At 31.0% G+C, this 24,997-nt stretch overlaps 2 protein-coding genes across 2 annotated transcripts; one reads left to right on the forward strand and one right to left on the reverse strand.

Moving 5' to 3' along the window:
- Positions 1-3,311: 3,311 nt before the first annotated feature.
- On the reverse strand, positions 3,312-5,812 carry LOC123883147 (homeobox-leucine zipper protein HAT5-like). The gene is made up of 3 exons (XM_045931874.1): positions 5,227-5,812; positions 4,467-4,861; positions 3,312-4,134 (listed from the first exon to the last, which is right to left on the reverse strand). Exons 1-3 carry the CDS (start codon positions 5,384-5,386, stop codon positions 3,679-3,681), a joined length of 1,011 nt encoding a protein of 336 aa, XP_045787830.1. The 5' UTR covers positions 5,387-5,812; the 3' UTR covers positions 3,312-3,678.
- A 13,104-nt stretch (positions 5,813-18,916) lies between these two features.
- LOC123887015 (protein NRT1/ PTR FAMILY 4.6-like) lies at positions 18,917-23,363 on the forward strand. The gene is made up of 5 exons (XM_045936287.1): positions 18,917-19,024; positions 19,135-19,237; positions 19,352-19,569; positions 20,742-21,182; positions 22,233-23,363. Exons 1-5 carry the CDS (start codon positions 19,022-19,024, stop codon positions 23,211-23,213), a joined length of 1,746 nt encoding a protein of 581 aa, XP_045792243.1. The 5' UTR covers positions 18,917-19,021; the 3' UTR covers positions 23,214-23,363.
- The last annotated feature ends 1,634 nt before the right edge of the window (positions 23,364-24,997 follow it).

Consider the following 24,997-nt stretch of genomic DNA (forward strand, 5'->3'; position numbering starts at 1 on the left):
AACTAGCGCACCAGAAATTTGAGCTGACAACGGCTATGCAAAGCCTTCAAATAACATGACAGTATGTTGCCTAGGTACGTGTATGGTACCGGTATCCGATACAGGTGCCGGTACCAGGTACGAAGTACGACATTTTTAGAAAAATTAAGATACGGGTTCGTCTGGATATATATATTTTTTTATGTAACTATATAAATAAAATTCCCGTGTTAAAACAAATAATTAAACATAAAAAAAAAAAAATCATACTTTGAGAGTAATTCAATTTCAAATTGTTCATATGACAACAAAAGATCAAAATTAAAAACAATTTGCTCAAAAAGAACGGTCTCTAGTTCATGTTCATCGAGAGAACGTGTAGGTAACCTTGTTATTTATTTTGTATGGAGTATCTTGATCCATGAATTAGCTATTATAGTGACTCAACTATGATCATGATAAAGTTAAAGGAACCATGGGAGGCCACTAGTATATAGTAATATTCAACCATAGATTCGCGGCATACACTACCAAAATTGACATATAAATTGCCTTTATTTATTGGGTTACCTACATCAGCCACAGTACCATAAAAATGTGTGGTTGGTGTCAAGGTTTGTTACAATTTATTTGTTGTCAATAATCTAGTGATTCGTTTACAAAATATATCGGAGACCAGTTGTGATGAGAAATACTTAATCAATAATGCAGCCACAATTCTGAATAAAAAATATTAGAATATTGTTTTAGATTAAATCATCAAGATCTAAAATATTTAGTATATCAATTATCAATTTTATTTTAGTATATTAAGCTCAAAATCTTTATGTTTTTTATTTTTTAAATTATTTTTTTAATAAATATGGAGGATCAAAATTGCAAGGAAAATATGGGGGTGTGGTGTGGGGAGGGGAAATTGCAGATTTATTATAGTTGAGAGGTCAAAACTGCAATTAAACTCAAATTTTAATATAATCTTTTTTATGTTCAAGAAATTTTAATATAATCTTTTTTTTGGTCAAGAAATTTTAATATAATCTTAATTATTATTTTTCAATTATATCATCTTATTAATACCATGAGTGTCACTCCCATATTTTTAACTTTTCTTCATTAAGTCCATTTGCCATATTTTTTGCTTCTAGAAAAAAAACTTATATTAATGGAAACAAAAAGTGAGTATAATTAAGGAACAAGGACAATAGGAGGTGGTGAGAGAAAACATTGTGAATGTGGACCCACTAGTAAGGGTGTAGATGAAATGAAGAATCTGGGCAAACACAAGGGACATGTTGAACCACTACTTAAAAATCCACTTCCACGTGAATCAATGGAGGAAAAGTCCAATTGCCAACCTAGATTAAGACCAAAGACAGATTCCAAAGTTGTGATAGTAATGTTGAGGTAAGTATCTAAATTCTTAAGGTTTTGGATAAATATTTATGTGTATTTAACTCACTTGTATTGTTGCGCTCTTGACTCGATTTGATCGAGCTCTTTGTATTAAAGCTTATTCAAGATCCATTAATCTACCTAATAATAGATTACCGCTATCCAAATAACTTGAGTCACGCTCTAAAAATGTTGAGTCCTAAAAGTGAGAGGAGTGTTAAAGAGTTCCAATTTGAGTGAGACGGGGCATGAAATTAGGTTTATAAGGGAGGATAGTTAGGGTAGAGCTAAAACTCTATTCTAGATGATATTTATTCAACGATTAATGAAAACAAACCATATAAGTACATTCGTATATGTGATATTTACAATTAATTTTTTTAATCAAATTTTATTTTTATATATATATATATATATATATATATATATATATATATATATATATATATATATATATATATATATATATATATATATATGGGTGCGTTTGATCCGCTAAAAAACAGGGCACTGCACTGGACAACTTTTGTTGTACCCTATTTGATTTGTAACTGGTTATGAGACTGGACAAATTAAGTAGCAAGAGACAGGACAAAAACAAGATTTTTTGTCCACACTAAATCACAGGACAACTTTTTATCCACAGTACAACTATAAAAATACGAAAATACCCATTTTATTTTCGAATATAAAAATATTATCGCTCTATATCTCTCCGGTACAATTTTGTTCTGCCCTGTATTATCTTGTTTTATCCTGTATTGTTCTGTCCAGTTCTTGCTATTTTACAAATCAAACGAACCCAGTTTATTCTCCTTATTTGTTTGATAATTTGAAAAAAATAGGATTAAGAATTTTACTAATGAAGACATAGGCACCTGGATAGTTTAGTTTCCTTAAAAAAATCTATTAATTATGTATAAAAATAGTGAAAAATTATAGTGATGTATCCATGAATAGAAGGACAAAATTGACAATCACTTTCATATTTGGTATGAAGTGTACAACACATGTGATGATCCCCATTAAAAGCCACGTTGTGAGAGGTCAACGTCATTTTGGGCCCATGCATGATGTGCAGATTCCACTCTGGACACTTTCATTGGCCAATTTCGTAAGGTTGCCCTTAATCTTCTTCGTTTCTTGCCCTCATAAATTTGCCTTTTTTGTTTGACTAGTAAAAAAAAAATTAGAGAGAAAAATTGTTGCAAGATGACACGTGTGGTTAATCTCATGCGTTCACGTGATCATAATCTTGTGAATCCCTTCCAAAGTGGGTTGACCTGGTTGGTACGAAATGCGGGGAATGGTTTAAAGTTTTAAACCCTTTGTATTACGAGAGGACATGACACGTGCCACCTTGAGAGTGGATCTTTTTATGTTATTTCTCGTTCGATCATTTTAGATTTAACACAGTTACTGCATCAACACAATATACTCTGGTTACCTGTTTGCCGATCAAAATATATTATGTTAAATTGTCAAATTTAGATTTTATCTCTTGCAATGTTCACGAACTTTGATTTACCCCATTTAATAGTTTTTAATGATCCAGTCAGACTCCTTAATGTAGCATCAGGGGTTAATGGGCTTTTGCCCTCTATGTAATAAAAAATAAAAAAGGAAATCTTCATATTACAAGAGGAAAATCGCAAAAAAAAATATTATAGGGGGTAAATTAAAACTCACCCATATTGCGGGAGGTAAATACCTATTAATCCTAAAATTGCTTGATTATTATAAAATTTTGATAAATGATTTTAAAACTTAAAACTTATTTCCGACGAGATTGGTAACTCAAGCATATCAACCCACAAACGTGTGAGACAAACCTTTCACCGCGCAACCATCTTCATAAGTACCAAACATCTTGTTTTACTCATTTAGTTTCCTATTTGAACTTCTTTGTGAATTTAATCAAGATCAACATTCTCAACCAGAAGACATTAATTCTTTTTTAAATACATTAGAACCGAAATTTCATTAATTTACAATGCAACAAAATGTGGTACAAAAGCCGACATTTCTCAACCATTTCGAGTATGAAATGTAATGGAGCCAACTTGCCATTGCTCTGACTTTATTAAGCACACAACACAACTATCTTACTCACTTTTAAAGTCTTCACAAAAAGAGTAAATACTAAACATAATCAAAACATACATATATATGCATATTACAAGAAAAAAGAAAAGAAAAAAGGAAATATATATATGGATCCAATATATCTTGTATCACGGTCGGGTTTGCAAAGTTAAGGCAGTTCAATGTGATTCTGTCAAATTCACCGTACATCGATCCATATAGCTAGTAGTTAGACCACGGCCAAAGAGTATGATGATCTTCCTCTTGAAATCCAAAACTAGACGAACCGTGTGGCGGGTCGGAGTAATTAACATCTTCAAGTTTTGTAAAGATGTTATAAGGAGGCAATAAATTGTCTTCTTCATCTTGTGATGATAGATCAGATTGATATTCATGTTCAAATACATAAGATGAATCACATGTCTCCAACACTCCATCCGTGTAACGTGGGCTGTCACAATCCAATATGTCACTCCTTGCTGAACTAATATCTTCAATTTTGTTATTATTATTATTATTACAAGTTTCAACAATTGACAATTTGGATCCTTCACCCTCATCAGAAACTGAATTCATTAGTGGTTTTTGCAGTAATTCTTTTGTTTCACTTTCACCTTGTTTGAATTTTCCCTCTTGTAATTTCTCTTTTGCAAGTACCTTTTCACTTAGGCTTGCCACCTATATTGAAACACCAAAAAAAAAACCACATGTTATCTAAGTTGTACAAAATTTTATATGAACCACAACTTCAAGAGTTTTTTATGTCACATAAATTTTGATATCAACCGTCTAATATAAAATTTAACGGTTGAGATTGTTTTAATTTGACTTTACTATTGTGCAATCTGAATTGTCTTATCACAAAGTAATAGCGAGATAAAAAAATATGTGTAATTTGATAATTTGTTTACTACGTCTTAATTGTGACCGCGATTTAAGACCTTATTAATATGAAATGTAGTTAATTCAACATAATTGAATTCGAGCTAAATATAATTTGATTAATTTACCTCAGCTTGTAATCTCTCTTTCTCCTTGAGGATGTTATCATAATCAGTTTTAAGAGACTCATAGCTATCATTAAGAGTTTCATAATCCTTCTCAAGCTGTTTGGTCTTCCACCTTGCACGGCGGTTCTGAAACCAAATAGCAACTTGTCGTGGCTGCAAACCAAGGTCTTTAGCTATCTTGATTTTCCTATCTGGTTCAAGCTTGTTCTCAACTTCAAAGCTTTTCTCAAGAAATTGAACTTGATCCACCGAGAGACGCCGCTTCTTCTCCGATTGATGAAAGTACTCATCCATCTCATCGTCTCCATTTTCATCGAGGTCAAATCCGGTGAAGAAAGACCTATTGCACCTTTTCCCTCCTTGAACATCTTCAAAACTCACCATAGATCTTGAACCTATTAAAAAAAAAAAATATCATCACTATCTATCAAAATTCAAAACTCCATAAATAAACTAGTCAACTTTTTAAATAAAAGTCCGCGACTACGATCTAAACTATGTCTTCAGAGTTTTTGATATCTTTGCGATCGAAATAGTTGATATGACCTTATCTAACAACAATTTTTTGTAATATCAAAGATCGCGATGCATCAGTCTATTTAAAATCTTGAAACTAGTCAAAGTTTTAAATAAAGATCCACAACCGCGATCTTAATGAAGACATCAGAGTTTCTGATGTCTTTATAACTGCAAAGCCTATATGATCATATCTTAATATAACTTTTATAATACCAAGAATCGCGATAAAAAGATAACTAACCGAAGAAAGGAACGGAAGAAGAAGAAGAAAGGAAAAGAGAATCAAGAGGTTGTTGAGAAGTGTTGTTTGCACGAGGAATTTGTTGTTGATTGTGAAACAACATATTCATATTTGAAATATTATTTGCAGGAGCATTTGTGAAAACTCTTCCACCCGCCATAAATAGATATATATTATCACAAAAGCTAAATTCAACAAAGTATATTTGTTTGTTTTTATGTTAACATGCTACTAAATAGCTACGAAGTAGCTAGGTAGGTAGAATTATGAATGAAAATCTAAGACTTATGGCGAAAGAAGCTTGTAATGATGATTTCAGTGATGTGAGATTGAGAAGTGTGAGAACAACGACAGGGTATACCCATCTCACTCCGATCAAAAGAAGACAACAAAGGGAGACACGATTTAAAGTTTCAATGGAACAAATTTAGAAGCAAACAAGAGATGAACAGAGACAGAGACAGAACCAGTGGCTATCTTTTCTTTCTCTTTTGATTTTTGATTTTTTTTTTTCTGAGAAAAAATGAAGTGTGTTGGGTTTATATTAACTCTTTTGGATTGGAAGAAAGTGTGTACTTACTTTCATGTCCTTTTTGTTAATTATTATTATTATTATTATTATTGTGTAATAATTCATGATTTACTTGATTTGGTTTAATTTTTCTCACCAACCCTTGGCTTCTGATTTTTTTTTCTTTTGTCTCTTCTCATGTAAATGGTAGATGAGACCACGTGATTAGTATGTAAGAAAGGTTTTTTTAAATATAATTTGATTACAGTATCACTATTTTCATTTTTTATTAACAAAGGTAGGATAAATTGGTGCATAAAATTTGTGATATAATAAATTAAAATGAAATTAATGATTATGGATTAATTTAGTAATCATTTTTTTTTTGTTTTTAAAAATTAACTTATTTTGAATTGGACCAAACGTATAACTTATTAAAATTTTAAAGGTCCAATAATCTATTAAAGATCTTTTCGGGGTGATTGCAAGTTGCAAGTACCACCTTCACTTCGGAGGAAATGACATTTACATAATAGTTCGGTTATTCTTATCTGGTTCACTTCATATCACCTTCCAGACTTCCACTAAAGGTGATTATATTTAGGTACGTAGTATCGAATACAAAATAAAACATATTTCTCAACCGAGATTCGAACATTAATTCATAAATTGTGAGAGATTTACTCATTGCATCCGACTCAATTCTCATTAGTAGTCAATAATCATTTAATATAGTTAGTTCATTTGATAAAGAGTTCAATCATATTCCACTAAAATTTGAGTTTAATCATTTTTTTTTCTTCTTTGGTACAAGTTTAATCAAATTATCAGCATAACAACTTCATTAACAAATACATATAAATATCTATGTCAACTTTCTATAAATCTTAAAATCTAACGTAACAATGATAAATCTCCATAATTCAACATAAATTTTTTATCATAAAAAATAATCTTAGGTGAAACGTGTTACACAACTTTATCATCAAAATATTAATATTATTACTATTAACTTTTCTTATTTCCATAATTTAAACAATTGATCTTATACTTAGAGATTGATTAGTAATCTCATGTGAATATGTGATGATAGTTGACTTCAAGTGTTGTGTAGACCAGGTAAGATGGGTTTGTTGGTGAATATCCTTTGTTTACCACATGATCAATTGTTTGTAGGAGTGTATGAAGACGTCACACACATCTTTTCTTTTTTTTTTTCGCGAGCAGTATCCGATCCACTCCACTGGACCGTCTAATCTGCTTCGAGGGTCAGTTATGTCATTAAGTGGTTTCAGCCACTTCTGATCACAGTTGCAGGAAATCAAATCGTGCTCCTCCCTACCAAATTCAACGAAACCATTAAACCACCTAATATATTTCCCCTTTCATCTATAGAGAATCTAGTCGGCAGATGCCTCTTAATTAGCAAAGTTTGAGATTTATTCATTAATATTTTATTTTTTATTTATATCTTGTTCATCTTTCTTGTCTAGATTCAATGTGTGTTATGTTGCTTTCGACCAGATGGTATAACATCTTTTCAATTTATATATCAATTGTTTTTTAACTCAAAATTTGTTCTTATTGTAAATGCCGAAAATATATGGAAATTACAGCTTTCTCCACTCTTCAAAGTTGGTTGCAATGTGAGACAAGGATGCTGATATTGCCATGTTGTTTATATAAATTAAATAAAAAATGTTTTAAAAACAAAAAAAAATGTTTTTAAAATAAATAAAATATTTTTTTATGAAAAAAATTATAAAAAATGTTTTTTTAATAATTAAAAAAAAGGCAAAGCTGTTTTTTCTTAAGAAGCCAAAAAAATATGCTATATATTAAAATAAAATTAAGCACAAAATGTGCTTAACTAAAAAAAAATTTAAAAAGTTGATAAGGACTACAAAAAATACAAAAACATTAACATTCAAAAACTCATCCACATTCTAGACAAGACAATAGATTTAACCACCACATATTCAAATCATAATGAAAACTTTTCTTTCTATACTTCAACCACCATCACGATAATCTTTTCACCTTGTCAAACAACATCTTCACGGAAGAATATTTATGAGCAAAAATCATATTGTTTCTTTACTTCCAGAGAATCCAACAATAAGACAATCAAACCGCTTGTAAACCTGAGCAAGGCAAGACTATCTTACTTTACTTTGGCGTGGGAACGTAAGGGGATAACCTAATAAAGCAAGCAAATACTTGGACAAGTGAAGTTACTTGGCCCAGAAGCAAGAAAAGAGGAAAAAACAGCAAAAAAAGGCAAAAACGTAATAAACAACGCAAGCCATCGTACCTACGATGAAGTCCAGCGTGGCGCGATGAGAAGGCGGTTTAAATTGAAGAAAATCTGCAACAAATCTATTCCATCGTACCACGGTGGGTTGTCATCGTGGCACGATGATGACTTGAAAAGCACGGAGAAAATCCTGAAGAAATCTTCCATCATACCACGATATGATCCATCGTGGCCACGATGAGGCGAAAATACACGCCATCGTGGCCACGATAGGTGCAATGGACGCGCAGAAAAAACTCAAACTCAGCTGAAAAACTATAAATAGAGTCTCCTTCCTTCACTATTATTCATCCCATGAAATTCCAAAATATTCAAGAGTTAGGAGAACTCTAAAGAGGAGGCAAGAAGACCAAGGAACTCTAAGGCCAACAAAGTTCTTTTCTTTCTGTCTTTGTAATTTATTTTTCCTAGGTTAGGTGGAGTCGAGGAACTCCCTTACGAATGCTTGGTTTTGTACAATTTGGGTATAAATTCAATTGCTTTCTGATTGCAAACTCTTTTATTGTCCGATTTTATATTTATTTTAATATTGATCACATTTTAGAATAAAATCTAAGGACCTAGTGAATATCGCATAGGAAACGAAGCTAGTAATCCTGAACGAAGGATTGTATCTTAGGCCAACATGAGACCATTAAATTCAGTATCTGAGGTCTTAGTATAGGATTAGAACGCATGATAATTTCTACCCGACAGAGTTATAACTAGTTAGAGGCACACGTGACGGCTTATGACACATTACTAAGGTAATGATACCAACATTTTTAACAAAAAAGTGGAACCTGGGGCGATGAAACTTAAATAGAGTAAGGGTAACCACTAACTAGACTCTGTACAGTTTGTAATAGAAATAGGTAATGATATTGCTTCTAACCTATTTTCAACAGTCTAATTCCTGATAGAGGGAAAAAAAGGAATAACCAACAAGCATGAGTAAGGGAGGGACCCGACCACACTTAATCATCTCGTGTGGTCACACACACACTATATTTACTTTTTCTGTCATTTAATTTCAGTCTTTATTTTCCTGTAATTTACTATTACCCGCAAAGATACCTTTCAAACAAACAAAGTGAAGACAACAATCTACATTCCTATGCGAAACTAGTAACTTTGACACAATCCCTGTGGAGAACGATAAACTTATCACTTTATTACTTGGTAGCGATTCTGTGCACTTGCAGAACCACCGTCAACCTCTCAGCTTCGTAGGATTTGAGTCGAGACGAAGTTCTGATCCGTCGGAGAAAATAGAATCATTGGCTCATATCAATGGAATCTCATCATTCATACATAACGAATTGTTGTGGTTTATAAACATTTTTTATTTTTAAAACAAATTTTTCTTTATTTTAAAAACCTTTTTTGTTTTAAAACGCGCAGTTTTTATTCAAAATATCAACAGTGGACTAGCTAATATAAAAAAGGGGGTAAATTTAGGAGGTCAAAATCGAGCATTTGAAACTTGGAAGGAGAATCGGGCAATTGTAAAATTTAGAGGTTAAAACTCGAAAGACCAAAATCAAGCAATAGTAAAATTTGAGAGCAGAAATGCATTTAAGTCTTTTAAATATAAAACTTTTTTTTAGCAATTTAAATATAATAAAACTCTCTTCACTAATTTTCTTGTCCTGTTTATATTTTTTTTTAAAAAAAATGAAATGCATTTTAATTTACATATTTTTTTAGATATAATTAATTTACATATTTTTTTAGATATAACTAATTTTCTTTTTAAGGTAAATTTGAAAGGAAAAAATGTCAATGACATCCAACTAACTATTTAGATATAATTAATAAAGTGAAGAATAGCTCAAATGTCAAATATGTATTGGCTCACCACATCTTGATATGAAATAAAAGAATTATATATCTAACTCAAGTACTCGACCAATTAAGGATTGTGGTTAAGGGAATTGACTCACTTTAGTTGATAAAATGATAACATAGAAAGTAGAAATTAAATTTATTTAATAAAATATTGGAATAATAATAATAATTTAAAAATAGCTCCAACCCACCAAATAAGCCAGATTGGCTCACATTCATTCATTCAAAGCTCTGAAGTTTCAACACTTGTGATGTGATCTCCATTTCTATTTTCTACAGGTTTAATATTATAAGATGTTTTCTTTCCCGATCCCGTGATTTTTTTATACCTCTAATATTCAATTTTGCCCTTGCAAAAAATTTCGGTTCACAGAAACCGAATTTTTTCTATTACAAATTCAGAATAAATTTCGGTTTTTATAAACCGAAATTTGTTTTCAAGGCAAAAAAAAACTTCGGTTTCTATAAATCGAAATTTTTTGCAAGGAGAAAAAAAAAGAGTAAGATTAAAATATGGGGACTTAGGCCCTCCTCTCTGCATAAAACAAAATTTAATTTAATTTAATTTTTCGTAGGTACACTTACTCTTTGGTTTAGTATAAGTATAACTTTATAATATGCACTAAAATGAGATTCATCGTATACAAAAACTTTTTCCATATATTTTTATTATCCCCTTTTGCATGAGCTGAAGAAGATTTTTATATAGTCTTATTTCATTTTTGAACATGTGAATTTCTTATAAAATAGTAGTACTGTATATCAACACATGAATCAGTAAACAAGCCGAATTTCTTATTTCATTTTTATCTCCTTCTCACATTTTCTTTTACCGTCTATAAAATACTCTGCATAAAAGGTTATGTCACTTTCTCATAAATTAACATACTAATAATTTGCCATTCTAAAAAAAAAAACCATAATACAAAGGGTAAAAAAAACGTGTTCGAAGTTTAAAGTTCAGATTTTAAAAGTGTTTTTTCGGGTTCTTGGGGGTGCGAGAAGTTAAGGGTGGAGGGATGAAATGAAATGGCCTTTGAGTCATATCCAAGTTTTGCAATTTTGTTGCTTCTTAAAATCACAATGTGCCGTTCGTCAAAAAAAAAAAAATCACAATGGGCCATGGCCCAGTACATTCACATTATATCGCCAAACAAAAACGAGTTTACTAACTATACCCCCATTTTTTTAATTAAAAAAATATACCCCCTTTATTTCCAATACTCTCTTTCCCTTTGTTTTATTCACTTCATTTCATTATAAATCTATTGGGAAATACACAAAAACTAATTAGTAGTGTATGAGCCATTCTAGATAATTAAGGAATGGATAACTTTGTTAACATGTCTTCATGTCATGAGTATGTATATGTCCATTTGAGTTTTGCATAACAATGTAATAGTTAGTGAGTCATAGATCTAGCATATTTGGTCTTCTTTGGATTTTCTTAGTTTTTTCTCCTCATTGGAGTGAATAAGTAAATTAGTACTGAAGTTGTCAAAAAAAAAAGAAAAAAAAAAGAAAGTAAATTAGTACTGAAATTATGAGCATATGTTAAAATAGTTTATGGATGCTTATCAAAAAAAAAAAAAAAAAAAATAGTTTATGGATTACAAAATGAGAGCCAATATAATCAATCTTTTAACTTATGTCGTTAGAGCTAAATTATAACATTTTTTTTTAAAAAAAAAAACAACACCAAAACCAAACATCTATATCTATATATTATGTAATTTCGTTGTATACCAAACAAACATATAGGTTTTTGAGGGTATTGGCACCATGGACAACTCAATTTTATTTTATTTTTTTAAAAAATAAATAAATATGAAAATCATGTCGTTTTGTAGAGTGAATAGAGATAAATTGTCCGTCAACAAAAACACTTTACACATTTCGTTTTTCCTTTCGTCTTCCTTCGGTGTTACCTCAATGTCGGACACCTCACTGACTCTCCTCTTCTCGCTTGTTGTTCTCCGTTTGTCGTTTGTTGTCGACACCAAAGGTAATTTCATTAGTTTTCTTTGAAATTAGAAGTGATTCCTTGTAGAATTTATGTGGTTTTTGATTTTGACACATTGAAATTGAAACATTAATATTTTTATGAAGACTAGTAATTGCATTATTGTTAATTTATAACATTAGGAGGATTCATTGAAAATGCAAATGCAAAGTTGAAAGGAATTTCATACCTTTATGCAAAGGTTGTGAAAACAAACAAGTGCACTATCTTTGATGCAGTGTACAAGCTTCTAAAGTTAGCTCTGGTTATGCTTGTCGGATATGGCAATTGCAAGTGTTAAACGTGTTTTCTCATCTATGAAATATGTGAAGAGTCAACTAAGTAACAAGATAAGTGAAATATGTGGCAATTGCAATATATGTTTTTAGAACAATTAGTAATGATGTAATTTTAGTTCAGTTTCAACAAATGGACGATAGACTATTTTCTTTGTAAATTTAGTTGCTACAACTATTTTTAATATAGATGAAGGTAGCAAATAATTAACATTGAATTTTATATGCTCTTAATACTTTATATACCTGCACATGAGTTTGTCGCCACTAATGTAAGGATCTTATTTCAGTGACCAATTGCAAATATTTTGACAAAGATCACACACATTGGAGTCTTAATTACACATACATAGTACAGCTTAGAGATAAGTTGAAATTCATTTGAAAGAGATGTGATGTTTGTTATGGTGCACTTTCCATGAATGATGTAGTTCACTTCAATTCACGTCACAATTTCTCTGGTCCTAGATGTAGATGCTTCCATCAACGAACGGTAGAAATAGAAAGCACTAGGATGTGTTCCAACCAAAAAAAGTAGTAGATAATTAAGATGTTATGGTCCTCAAAAGTAATGTTCATTGCTGTTTTTATACAAAACATAATTTTTCAAACCAACTAACGTGGTCTTTGTAATAATAATAATGGAAATGGAAAATTGTCTTCAAGACCCAACCCCTAGTTAGTCATCTTAGTCACAATCTATTATGGATGTGCTACTTACAAAATTTCACAACCGTAGATTGAAAATCCCTACTTAATAGTTTTTTTTTTTTAACCCTTTGGTTAAGGAGATCCCGGTAATTCAAAATCCGGCTGCGAGGTAAGTAAAACTTGACAAAAAATTATTTTCCATTATGAATCAAACTCGGAGTCTCCCAAATGATTCATCTTAAGGAGAGCTTATTAACCACTTGAAGTTAATTTCTTGGTTAAATTAATACCCATCTAATAGTTAATATATTGAAATGACTCAAACAAAGGTGAAAATAAAAGGTCAACACTGAAAATATTTCTTAACCTATCTTCTTGAAGAGTTGAATGGTGTATCTGAGCAATGCATATGCATATGAGAATTTCCTATTTTCTTTGGCTATGCTTGTTACTTTTGGACACAATGAAACTAAATTATGATTGTTGTGGCAAGTATGAGTTAAGTCTCAAATTATTTAGAAAAATGAACTACATGTGTTAAACCTCCAACAAACACTTTCATTGGACCGCACTATTTCAAAACATAGTGAGTAGTATTAGTATATATATTTTATTGTGACTCATACATTATAATCAATGAAAAATAATTTGTTTGAAAAAATGCATTACTATTTTACATTAGTTCCTAAATTAAATCGTTTTACATATTTATCATCAATAAATAAATAAGTGATCGACCCACGATTACGAATGTGATAAAAAGTGACCCATAATCCATTTTTGTATGCATGAGATCACATTCATCCTATGTTATGTGGAAATTTAACCTAGGGATCCATTCTCCTATCAATATCTTATACGAAAATATGCAATAAATGTTTGGTTACCAAATTGCAATATTTTAGGACCCGTTTGGTGCACATGATAAGAGACAGGATAGGATAACTGTATCATATCCTGTCACAATCCAGTGTTTGGTGATACAGCAGGATATGATAAGTTAATCCTGAAGCTTATCCTATTTTGTCTCTCTAGTTATAATTCTTATCCTGAATTTGAGCTGGGTTACCAGCAGGATAGGATAAGAAAAAAAAATTACTGATTTATTTTATAAAATATATTTTAAAATACATAAAATAAAATTAATAAAATATAAATAATTAAATAATTAATTTTTAAATATATATGTGATTTTTTCACAGGGGTAAATTTGTAATTTATATATTTTAAAAAATCAAAATTTTACTAAAATTACAATATTTTAAAGTAAAATGATTATTAAAAAATTGACAAATAGGGATATTAATTTAAATTTTATAAAAAATTAAATATAATTCTTTTGCAATAGTAGTTTTATTATTTACGTATGAGATATATCATATATTTATTTGGCTTATCTAACATGTATATATTATTGAGTTATTTATTTGATCATGATTCATATAAAAAATTAAACTTGATTATTTTCTCATGATTTTATTTTAAATTATATAAAGTTATTTGATTACTTATTTATATTTTTATTTATAAAATTCAAAGTATTACAAAATAATTTTTAAAAAATAACAATTGTTTTACAAGAGTAATTTTGTCAATTAAATATGTTATATATCTTATCATATTATTATGAGAAAGTATGTATTAAAAACAAAATATTATAGTTATCATGTTTGTTATCTTGTGTGCACCAAACACAGGATATGATAACTGAGCATAACTGTTATCCTGCTGTTATCCTATCCTATCATTATCCTGTTTTATATCTTATCCTGTCACTATGCTATCCTGCGCACCAAACGGGCCCTTACAGTAATTCTTTTTGTTACGTCAGCTAATCATCATCCACAAGTATAAAGTATTGTTAAAACACACACAAATGGAAAATTGCAACAAATATGCCAAGGTAGACTTCAACTATAGTAATAACATGCTATCAACAAATAATCAACGAATATTCGAACGTCTGCATGTAAAACAAAACATAGAAACACAACTCATACCCGCATTCTTGCGTCAAAACGTGGCAGAGTTTAACTCAGTATTCAGTCTAAAAAACGACTAACTCCGATGGAAGTTAGAGTAAAGTTTTGTATGACTGACCAAACACAAGAAATTGTTAATATAAGAAGGATTCAAACATGAGACATTAAAAAGAACATATTCTAAAATCTCAAGTCAACACTAACGGCAAGCAACATGTTAAAAGTTCGACCCTTGTATGTGATATTTTTAAAACTCCTTTATATTTTCTTATCCAAGATATTTAAGTCTCAAAGTTAATGTTTAGCAACCTTAATTCCAACTTTTTTATTTATTTATTAAATGGAACTTGTACACAACTCACTCAACATAGAAGAAACAATTACATAGTACACCAATAAATATAGTTGGGTAAGTAGAAAAGTAAGTATGAGGCCGTTGGAATGCTAGATCCTATACTATAGCCACCCAACTAATCTGAGATCGACAAACATTCATCCATCACATGATTACTATTCCGATTCCGATCTAAACCCCACATTTTTTTTATGATCAAGGTTAATAGAGAGACTCACATGTGGTCCAAAAATATATATATATTCCTAAGTCTTAACATGCAAGGAATACCATACATTACATATATTGAAACAGTGAATATGTACTACACTACTGTTTAATATGACCCAATATTGGCAATATATCAATAGATGAAAATTTAAGTCCCCTTCAACTTGAAAGCTCTTCTTAGGAAATTTCTATGAAACAAAACAAAATTATATTCACATGGCCTGATTAGATAGCTACAATATTTGTCACCATCAATTTTACGTACCCAATTGTAAACATTATTTTAGATTGAAAATTACCTGAGGCTTGTATTTTTAATAAAAATGGTCCCCTTGGTTCTATTCTTCAAGAAAGATCAAATACAGAAGATTGTTCATGATTATAAGTTTCTTTAAACAATTTTACATATATTAATGAAGTTAGATATTAGATAGTATACTGCATTTGTCCTTTTTTTTTTTTAATAAAGCAAAGAAATTTATTAATGAAAACTACCCAAGACACAAGATGTACCAAGAATACAAAATACAATTATGAAATACTAGTGCATTTTGTCTACCTTGTGTATTGATGTTTCAAAAAATTCATTAATATTTTAGTTGTTTGAACTTTGAAGACACCAATAGATCATATAACTCAAGAGATATCGTATTTTATAGTTCGAATTCAATATCTCTCACTTATTCATCTTAAGAGGTTAATGTCTAGCAATTAAATTACTTGATAAAAAAAAAATTCCTCTAATCCCTTATATAAGAAAACTTTTGTTTTTTAGATTCATAGAATGATTGATGTATCTGGTCGATTTTTTAGACTAAATACATCAATCATTCTATAAATCTAAAAAGTAAAATTTTTGATATAGGACCGGAGGGAGTATAACCTAAGGACGTAGTGGCCTTTATAACCACTGACCACCATATGTGGAAGGAATGGGTGTTTCTGGGCTATGAGTGGTGGGGTTGACCTTGTAGGCCATACTTGAGAAAAGGTTCTTTTCAATTTTTCCTTCAGGCTCAACCCAACCGTCACAGAAACACAATTATGACTTTTTGTCAATTCTAATATTTGGCCACTTGCTTTTTAAATTTGTCTAGCTTGCAATGCCATCCATGGCATATCATCCATTCTTTGGCATACACACTGCACATTATCAGTGTCAAAAACTAGTGATTTATTTTTTAAAAAACTATATATTGGATTGATTAAAATCACTGTAAGATTTCCATTTGTTGTAACCTTTATAATATATTGTCCATATCAGTGGCGGATCCAGGACCCTGATTCAGGGGGTGCAAAATTTTTAATTTTAATTAATAATTATTATAAGTAGGATATATAATACAAATTTTTTAAATTTATGTATAAGGAGTATATTAGTAAGTGTAAATTTTTTTTAAAAAAGGAGGAATTTTAATATAGACAAAAACCCAAATAAAAAATATTTGGGCAAACATATGATTGAAATAATTTAAATATTAAATAAATTAGTCACATCATTTATCATCACTTTATTATCATTCTTATTAATTTTTTATATTTTTTAGTGTGTACGCCTAAATATAAATACTTTAGGCTTGTGCCCAATCAAGAATACCTCTTGAAAAAGATGGTAATTAATATTTGCTCTAAATATGCATTTTGCTAAAATATTCCTTCTAAAAAATAAATAAGTAGTGCTATATCCACTTATTTTTAGAAACGTTTTATAAAACAGTAGTGCTATATCCACTTATTTTTTATTTTTTGAAGTAGTAGTATATTGGCAAGTAAAAGCATCCACAATAAAATTATTCATTTTTGAGTATTTAACTGAGTCTCACGTGTACACGTCACTTGTTCTTTTGCTTGATATATAGAAAACATGTAGTGTTTGGCTATGGTAACATTTTTTATTGACGGAATTTTGGCTATGGTAAGATATCTTCTTGTTTTAGCCAAACTGATTTAAAACCTTTAAAAAAATTTGAAGAGATTTTGAATTAATAAAATAAAAAATACAAAGTATTGTAAAAAGAAACTATGAAAACAGATTGACTGCAGTGGTTCTGCTCTGTACATGTGTCAATCCTGCTTTTTGATCATCATGCATCTGCCCTTTTTTTATATAATATTAATAATATGCATCGGTCCTTTAAAACAAGAAGATAGAGTTCATAAAATTGGGGAAATCTGGACCGCACACGCGTCCGAGTTTGGGTGCAGAGTGCAAATGTAAAATGTCAGAGGGTGCAAAGTAGAAATAACATAGGGTATTAGGTGCAATTGTTCAAATTTCAGGGTGTGCAGGTGCACCCCCTGGTTGCACACTGGATCCGCCCCTGGTCCATATAGAGTTTAGTAGTGTTGGACTTGAGACTTTGGAGTGTGCTCCTCTTTATCTTTAGGTTTCATGTTCGATTTCTATTTGTGCCAATTTCGGTGGACTAATCCATATAGAGAAAAACACTTTGAATTTAAATTGAACCCCACAAACGGATGGTGAGACTAGTAAGTTGATTTTTTTTTTTGAATGGCATTAATAAATTGATTTTCTTTCTAAAAGAAAATGAAATTGCGACTAATAAAAGTGAAAAAAGAAAATGTTTTCAAAATTGAGTTCTTAATTATATAATTTTTTTTCTTTTTGTGTTACTATTATATAGGTACGATGTTTTCACTATTGGAGTCAGAAATCGAACACCCCAACCACATGCTTATGGGACCTAAAATCTTTACCGCTTGGACTAATTCATTGTTGGTTTTAATTATATAATTTACAATAAAGACATATGTTAGGAGTTCCATGTTGAGTAGATAAAATGTTCAATGTGACATACAATTAAGTCATGAGACTCTCCTACTTAGTAGACTAATTTTTTTGGGTTAGACTCCTGTCATATGTTGATTTTTCGATGAGAGTTAGGCCACAAAAATGACTATTTATAAGTTGAATTAAAATACTCCACTGAATAGTGAATACTAATAAGTGAGTGAAGTGCTAAAGTGGAAATCAAATAACTGACAATAGAGTGAAAATTGAAAACTATTGTGGATGTTAACAAGTCTAATGTTGAATAGATAAAAATGTTCAACGTAAATCTTAAGTTACGAGTTTCTTCCACTTACCGGTCTTTTAGATTAGCCAGATTCGCCTCATCTTCTTAGGTCCTTACAATATGCTGCCCATATACTCCCTTTAGTCTTAATTATAAGAAAAAAATTATTTTTTACATACATTTAAAGTTTGATGTATCTAAAATATAATATAGATAAGATACATTAAACATTCAATGTATCTAAAAGGTGAATCTTTTCTTATAATTAGGACTGGAAGGAGTATTAACCAAGGGAACATCAATGATCACCAGGTACACCTCCTTGCTCTAATCAAGGATTGAAACAAAAACAAGAAATCAAAAGAGTGAGGTAACAGTAGAAACAGTCAACATCAACCTTAATAAAATGTAAAAAGATTCATTAGAGTGAATGATTAGTCTAGACCTTTCCTCTTCTATCAGAAATTCCATTTCCCCATCTATAAATGCAATTCTGCATACCACTTGAGTTCCAACATAATAGAAAGTGTTCTTTATCAAACTAAGTATATTCTGCTACCACCATCACAAAATCCCTCCCCTAACCAAATCAAACACAAAGATATGGTAAAACTTTACTATATATATAATTTCCACTCCTTGTCTATTTGATTATAGTATTAGTTGTATTAATTTCATGTAGTAAATTTTAACACCAAAAAGAAAACTTTTTCTAGGAAGAAGCTCAGGTGCAAGTTTGGGAAGGCTATGTAGATTGGAGGAACAAACCTGCCATCAAAGGACATCATGGTGGAATGCTTGCTGCCTCCTTTGTTTTGGGTTAGTACAATCAATCACATTAATACTTTGTTTTCACTTTTAAAATCATTAGGTGAATTATATTCTATACTTTGAGGATGCATATACATAACATATTCTATACTTTTTACACAGCTGTGGAAGTATTGGAGAACCTAGCATATATTGCAAATGCAAGCAATCTTGTTTTATACCTTTCTAAGTTTATGCACTTTTCACCTTCAAACTCTGCCAACATTGTCACCAACTTCATGGGAACGGCTTTCCTACTTGCTATTCTTGGTGGATTTCTTGCTGATGCTTTTTTCACTACTTTTTCAATCTACCTTATAAGTGCTGCAATAGAATTCATGGTAAGTTTTTATCCTATTTAAGCTTCTATAATTTTCCATTTGTTATTTGAAGTTAATATATTAGCTTTGCAGGAAAATACTTCAAGACTTTCAAATTCATCAGAATACAGAATACTGGATTGTATATCAGACACATGACAAATAAAAATATGGAAAAATTTGTACATAATATTACTCATATAGATTGTGCTTTTAGGTAGGTAATTATTAATTACAATATAGTAAAGAGGAATCAGCTGTGGAATATGTTGAAGAGGGTAAATTCTAGAAGAATGAAGCAATAAAGATGCGTGTGACAACCACATGTTCAAGATTTTGGTTGACATCCAGAAAGTACTATAGTCAATAGTGCAAGCCCCGTTAGATAGGAGCCTCTTTCAATTCATTGACCCAAAGAAAAAGGACAGAATAGAAGAAAAGACAAAAGAAGCATGACCATTTTGATTTGAAATCTGGTCATAAATTTCCTCCGGTAATTGCGTGTGTGACGCAGTTACAGCTTTGAACCGTCCGATCTGATAGATAGTCCAAATTGTTTTGTTGTGTGAGTGATCTAGACTGTTCGATATCAAATGAACACGCCTAAATTTATTACTGCGTGAAACAACGTAAATATTGGACAACAGGCGATCCTAGTCCATAAATATATAATGGGAAAAAAACTCAGTTCTCTCTGTGTTATTATATCAATAGTCTTGTTTATAAAACAATGAAAAAAAGATAGACAACCTATTCTAACTAGCTTATGCCATGTCTGGATAAAAAACTTAATTAAGAGCTTATAACAAAAGATAAAATAAAGTCAAACTATTTTAATATCAGCGATAAATTATTTGCATAAGCTATTCAGGAGTTTTTTTTTTTTTCAATAACTTGAAAACACTTACAAACATGTCATAAGATATATTTCCCTTCACTTTCTCAAATAATATCATAAATGCTTATGTAAGTAGACAAGTTCAAATAACCTAATACAAACAGGAACGCACTTTAATTCATGTCAAATCAAATTAATAAGTAATCAAAGAAAGCGAACATAGGTTTATCAAATACATTGAGATTAGTTCAATTAAGTTGTCAAATAATTGAAGAACAATATTGGAAGAACTGAATAATATAAAATTTCCATAACCTTATGAAGATAATAATTAAGTTGAGTCTGAGATCAACAGGGTCTACTAATGCTTACAATACAAGCTCACATACCACCACTCAAACCACCAAAATGTGTTATGGGAAGCACCAACAGTTTGTGCCAGACAATTCAAGGTGGAAAAGAAGCCATGTTATTTGCAGGACTCTATATGGTAGCACTTGGAGTAGGTGGAATAAAAGGTTCACTTCCTCCTCATGGTGCTGAGCAGTTTGATGAAACTACTACAGAAGGAAGGAAGAAAAGGTCTGAGTTTTTTAATTACTTTGTCTTCAGCTTGTCATGTGGTGCATTGTTTGCAGTTACTTTTGTGGTTTGGATTGAAGACAATAAGGGATGGCAATGGGGTTTAGGTGTATCAACTGCATCAATATTGCTCTCCATTCCAGTTTTTCTTCTTGGTTCACACAAGTATAGAACCAAGGTTCCAGCTGGAAGCCCTATCACACCTATGTTCAAGGTATACTTTAGTGGACCCTGATTCCCTGCAGTCAGGGAAGAACGCATTTGACAGAAATGGATTCCCTGCAGTCATGAATTGATGCAGTCGAAAGTTCGGTCGTTGGATGAAGATCATTTGAATTGTGTTTCGAGTTATGTTTAAAAGTAGGTTTGTTGGAGTTTATATCCAAATCATTTGATTTTCATCCAACGACTTAATTGGGTGACTGCATGAATGCATGATTCCTCTAAGTGCCGGGAATTCAATTAAGCATTTGAGGGTAGGCATGCAATATTGACGATCATATCAAAGTTGGATAGCTCACGTTTCAACTTTCATAAATCAGATCCAAAATACAAAGTTGAAACGTGAGCCATCCAATAGTCCATATGAGTGACTTCGTGATTGACTGAATGCATGAAACCCTCGTCCATGTTTTAAGCAACTAGCAGCTACTAAAAATGTAGAGTGAATAGACAAATAGTTCCTCAAAATTGTAAGCATTAGTCAAATAGTCTCTCATTTTTGCGAATTGGCAAATGTCTCCCTAATTTTGTAAAATATCATTCAAAATGGTCCCTCTGTTAACTTTTGTCATTAGAGGTTATGATGTGACACATTAAATAAACAGGTCACAATGCATGTTGATCCCAGATTAACTTAAGCTCACTAGAGACTACTTTACCTTTGAAATTTATGTCATCTTGGGAACAAATTTGTCTGAGTAATTACAATCACATATGGATTAATTACTGGGAAATTAGTCCATAAGAAACCTAAATTTTATAGGTAAAAAGTCTCTAGTGATGTCACTGACGTGGGATCAACATGAAGAGGTTGCATATTCAATTAACGTGCTACCTCATAGTTCTAACAACGAAAGTTATCAGATGGACTATTTTAACCAACACTTTACAGCTTCAGGAATGTATTTGTCAATTTGCATAAATCAAAGATTATTTTAACCCACTCTTACAATTCCAACGTCTAGTTTGCCTATTCACTCAAAAAATATGACAAAATGACTAGTCAAAGAGGCTAACCATACTGCTGTAAATTTGATGACAGGTTCTTGTGGCGGCAATTTGCAACAACTACAAATCCAAAAATTCACCAACCAACGCTATAACCAGCATGCCAATAACTCCATCCTATACAGCCGAAATAGGAGATGGAGAACACACCAACACTAGGAAGGAAATAATGATAGATCAAACACCAATATCACAAAGCCTAAAATGCCTTAACAAATCAGTAATTGAACCAGTTCATTCAAAATTAAAATGCACAGTAAAAGAAGTAGAAGATGTGAAAATTGTATTAAAAATCCTTCCCATATTCATGTCAACCATAATGCTAAACTGTTGTTTAGCTCAATTATCAACATTTTCAGTTCAACAATCATCGACAATGAACACAATGCTCGGTTCATTCAAAGTCCCTCCAGCATCACTACCTGTATTCCCTGTCCTCTTCATCATGATCCTTGCACCACTCTACAACCATGTCATTGTTCCATTTGCTAGAAAAATAACCAAAACTGAAATGGGAATAACACATCTACAAAGAATAGGAATAGGGCTATTCCTATCAATTGTAGCTATGGCTGTTGCAGCATTAGTCGAAACAAAAAGGAAAAAAACAGCTTCAAAATTTGGTTTATTAGATTCAACAAAACCACTTCCAATAACATTCTTGTGGGTGGCTTTACAATATATGTTTTTAGGTTCAGCTGATCTTTTTACATTGGCTGGCATGATGGAGTTTTTCTTCACTGAAGCACCATGGAGTATGAGGTCTTTAGCAACAGCACTTTCATGGACTTCATTGGCTATGGGATATTTTCTTAGCACTGTTCTTGTTTCTGTTATTAATAAGGTCACTGGGGCATTTGGACAAACACCTTGGCTGCTGGGTGAAAACTTGAATCATTATCATCTTGAGAGGTTTTATTGGTTGATGTGTGTGCTTAGTGGACTTAATTTTGCTCATTATATATTTTGGGCTAATTCATACAAATATAAATCTTCACCAAATCATGGATACTAGAACATATATATAACTTAATAACTAGAACTAGAACATATATGTATAACCATTTATTCTTGTTGGTTAAGAGTGTCCTTTATATATATTATATACCATGAGAGATATATATGCATGGATTAATATTGAATTATTATGTAGTGTTATTTATCACTTGATTGCTTATTAAATTATTCAGTCTACTAATTAGGGCCGGGCATCGGTTCGGTTTGATTTTGGGCTCAAACCCTAGAACCAGTCAAACCAATGGGTGACATATACATAACCATAGCGAACCAATTAAATACTCGGTTTGGTCGGTTTATGATTTCTCGGGTTGACTCGGTTTCGATTCGGTTCAACGGTTTAAACCATTTTTTAAAAATATTGTTTTTCTCAAATTTTTAATTAAAATTGGCCAAATACAATTGCAAGTTACTTGTGTCATTTTTTGTTCAAACTTTTTCCCCCAATTTTTAGGCTTTAAATTTAGCCATATTGTTAGCCCATTATTTTCTATTTTTTTTATCCAAATATCTTGTCCAAATCTTTGGTCTAAATTTTTAATTACTTATTTTTTCAAATGATTATGCTATTAGTAGCTATATGCTTGATAATAATTAATAATAATAAATTAATAACGGTTCGATTTCGGTTTGCAATGGGTCGAAAGCTTCCAACCGTAAACCACCCATTTAATGCCTTAATATCCACGGTTTACACAATTCCAACCCACGGTTCCATAGAAACCGACTCGAATACTCTCTTTCGGTTTGGGCCGAACGGTTTCAATCGGATTGGGTCGGTTGTGCCCAGCCCTACTACTAATTAATCGGTGTACTTATTACAACCATATTTTATTGTTTAAATAATACATTCTAAATTATAAATACAATGATGTCCGGAAAATCAAATTGCTACTACTAAAAAGTCAAAAGTGATTAGATGAAATGACGTGTGTTTTCTAGCTTAAATAAAGTTCTGAGTTCAGATTCTTGACTTGGGCATGCAACAACGTTAAAACTCTTAGGGAGAGTTTGTCACTATAAAAATCGATGAATTAATCTCTGCAGTTGCGCATAGAGAAATATTGGTTTATGGAAAAGAAAAAAGAATCAACATACATCTTAAATTCTTCTATTAAGGTTTTAGTGAATCGACACATAAAAACCATCAAAGAAGAATATGCTAAGGGTCTTGTTGGTTGCAAGAATATGCTAAGGTTTTAGTGGAACAACCTCTAAAACTGCAAGAGATTCTTACACTATGTTTGGATTGATGGTACAGAACGGAATGGAGCGGAACGGAATGTAACACAAATTCCGTTCCATTGTTTGGATATTCAATTTTTTGAATTCAATTTTGCATCAATTGATGATATTTGGAAAATGTGGTACATATGAGCTTGAAATCTTAGTCTGGAATCTTACGTCCATCTCACAGTAGAATTTTTTTCTTCTTATCTCAACAATCGAACAAAGATGCATGCACAAATATAAAATTAGAATCATAGTCTTTCTCAAGAATATTTGCAAATGAAAATATTATGTAAAATATCAAGCGTCATTGAAACTCTCATCTCTTTGGATAATGTGTCTTTTTCATAAGTCTTTTCACAATTTATCACCATTGACTCTTTCAATTTTATAAACCAATCAATATTCACAATAAAAATAACAACATTTTCAACTAAAATTCAATTTTTTTAAAAAAATAACTAAAATTCAACTAAAATACAAAAGATGTGATATTAAGTGGGTCCAAATACTTTTTATACACCTAAAAATATTTAAAAACTTTGGTAATGC

Source organism: Trifolium pratense, linkage group LG5, assembly GCF_020283565.1.
Source record: "Trifolium pratense cultivar HEN17-A07 linkage group LG5, ARS_RC_1.1, whole genome shotgun sequence".
Lineage (NCBI taxonomy): Eukaryota > Viridiplantae > Streptophyta > Magnoliopsida > Fabales > Fabaceae > Trifolium > Trifolium pratense.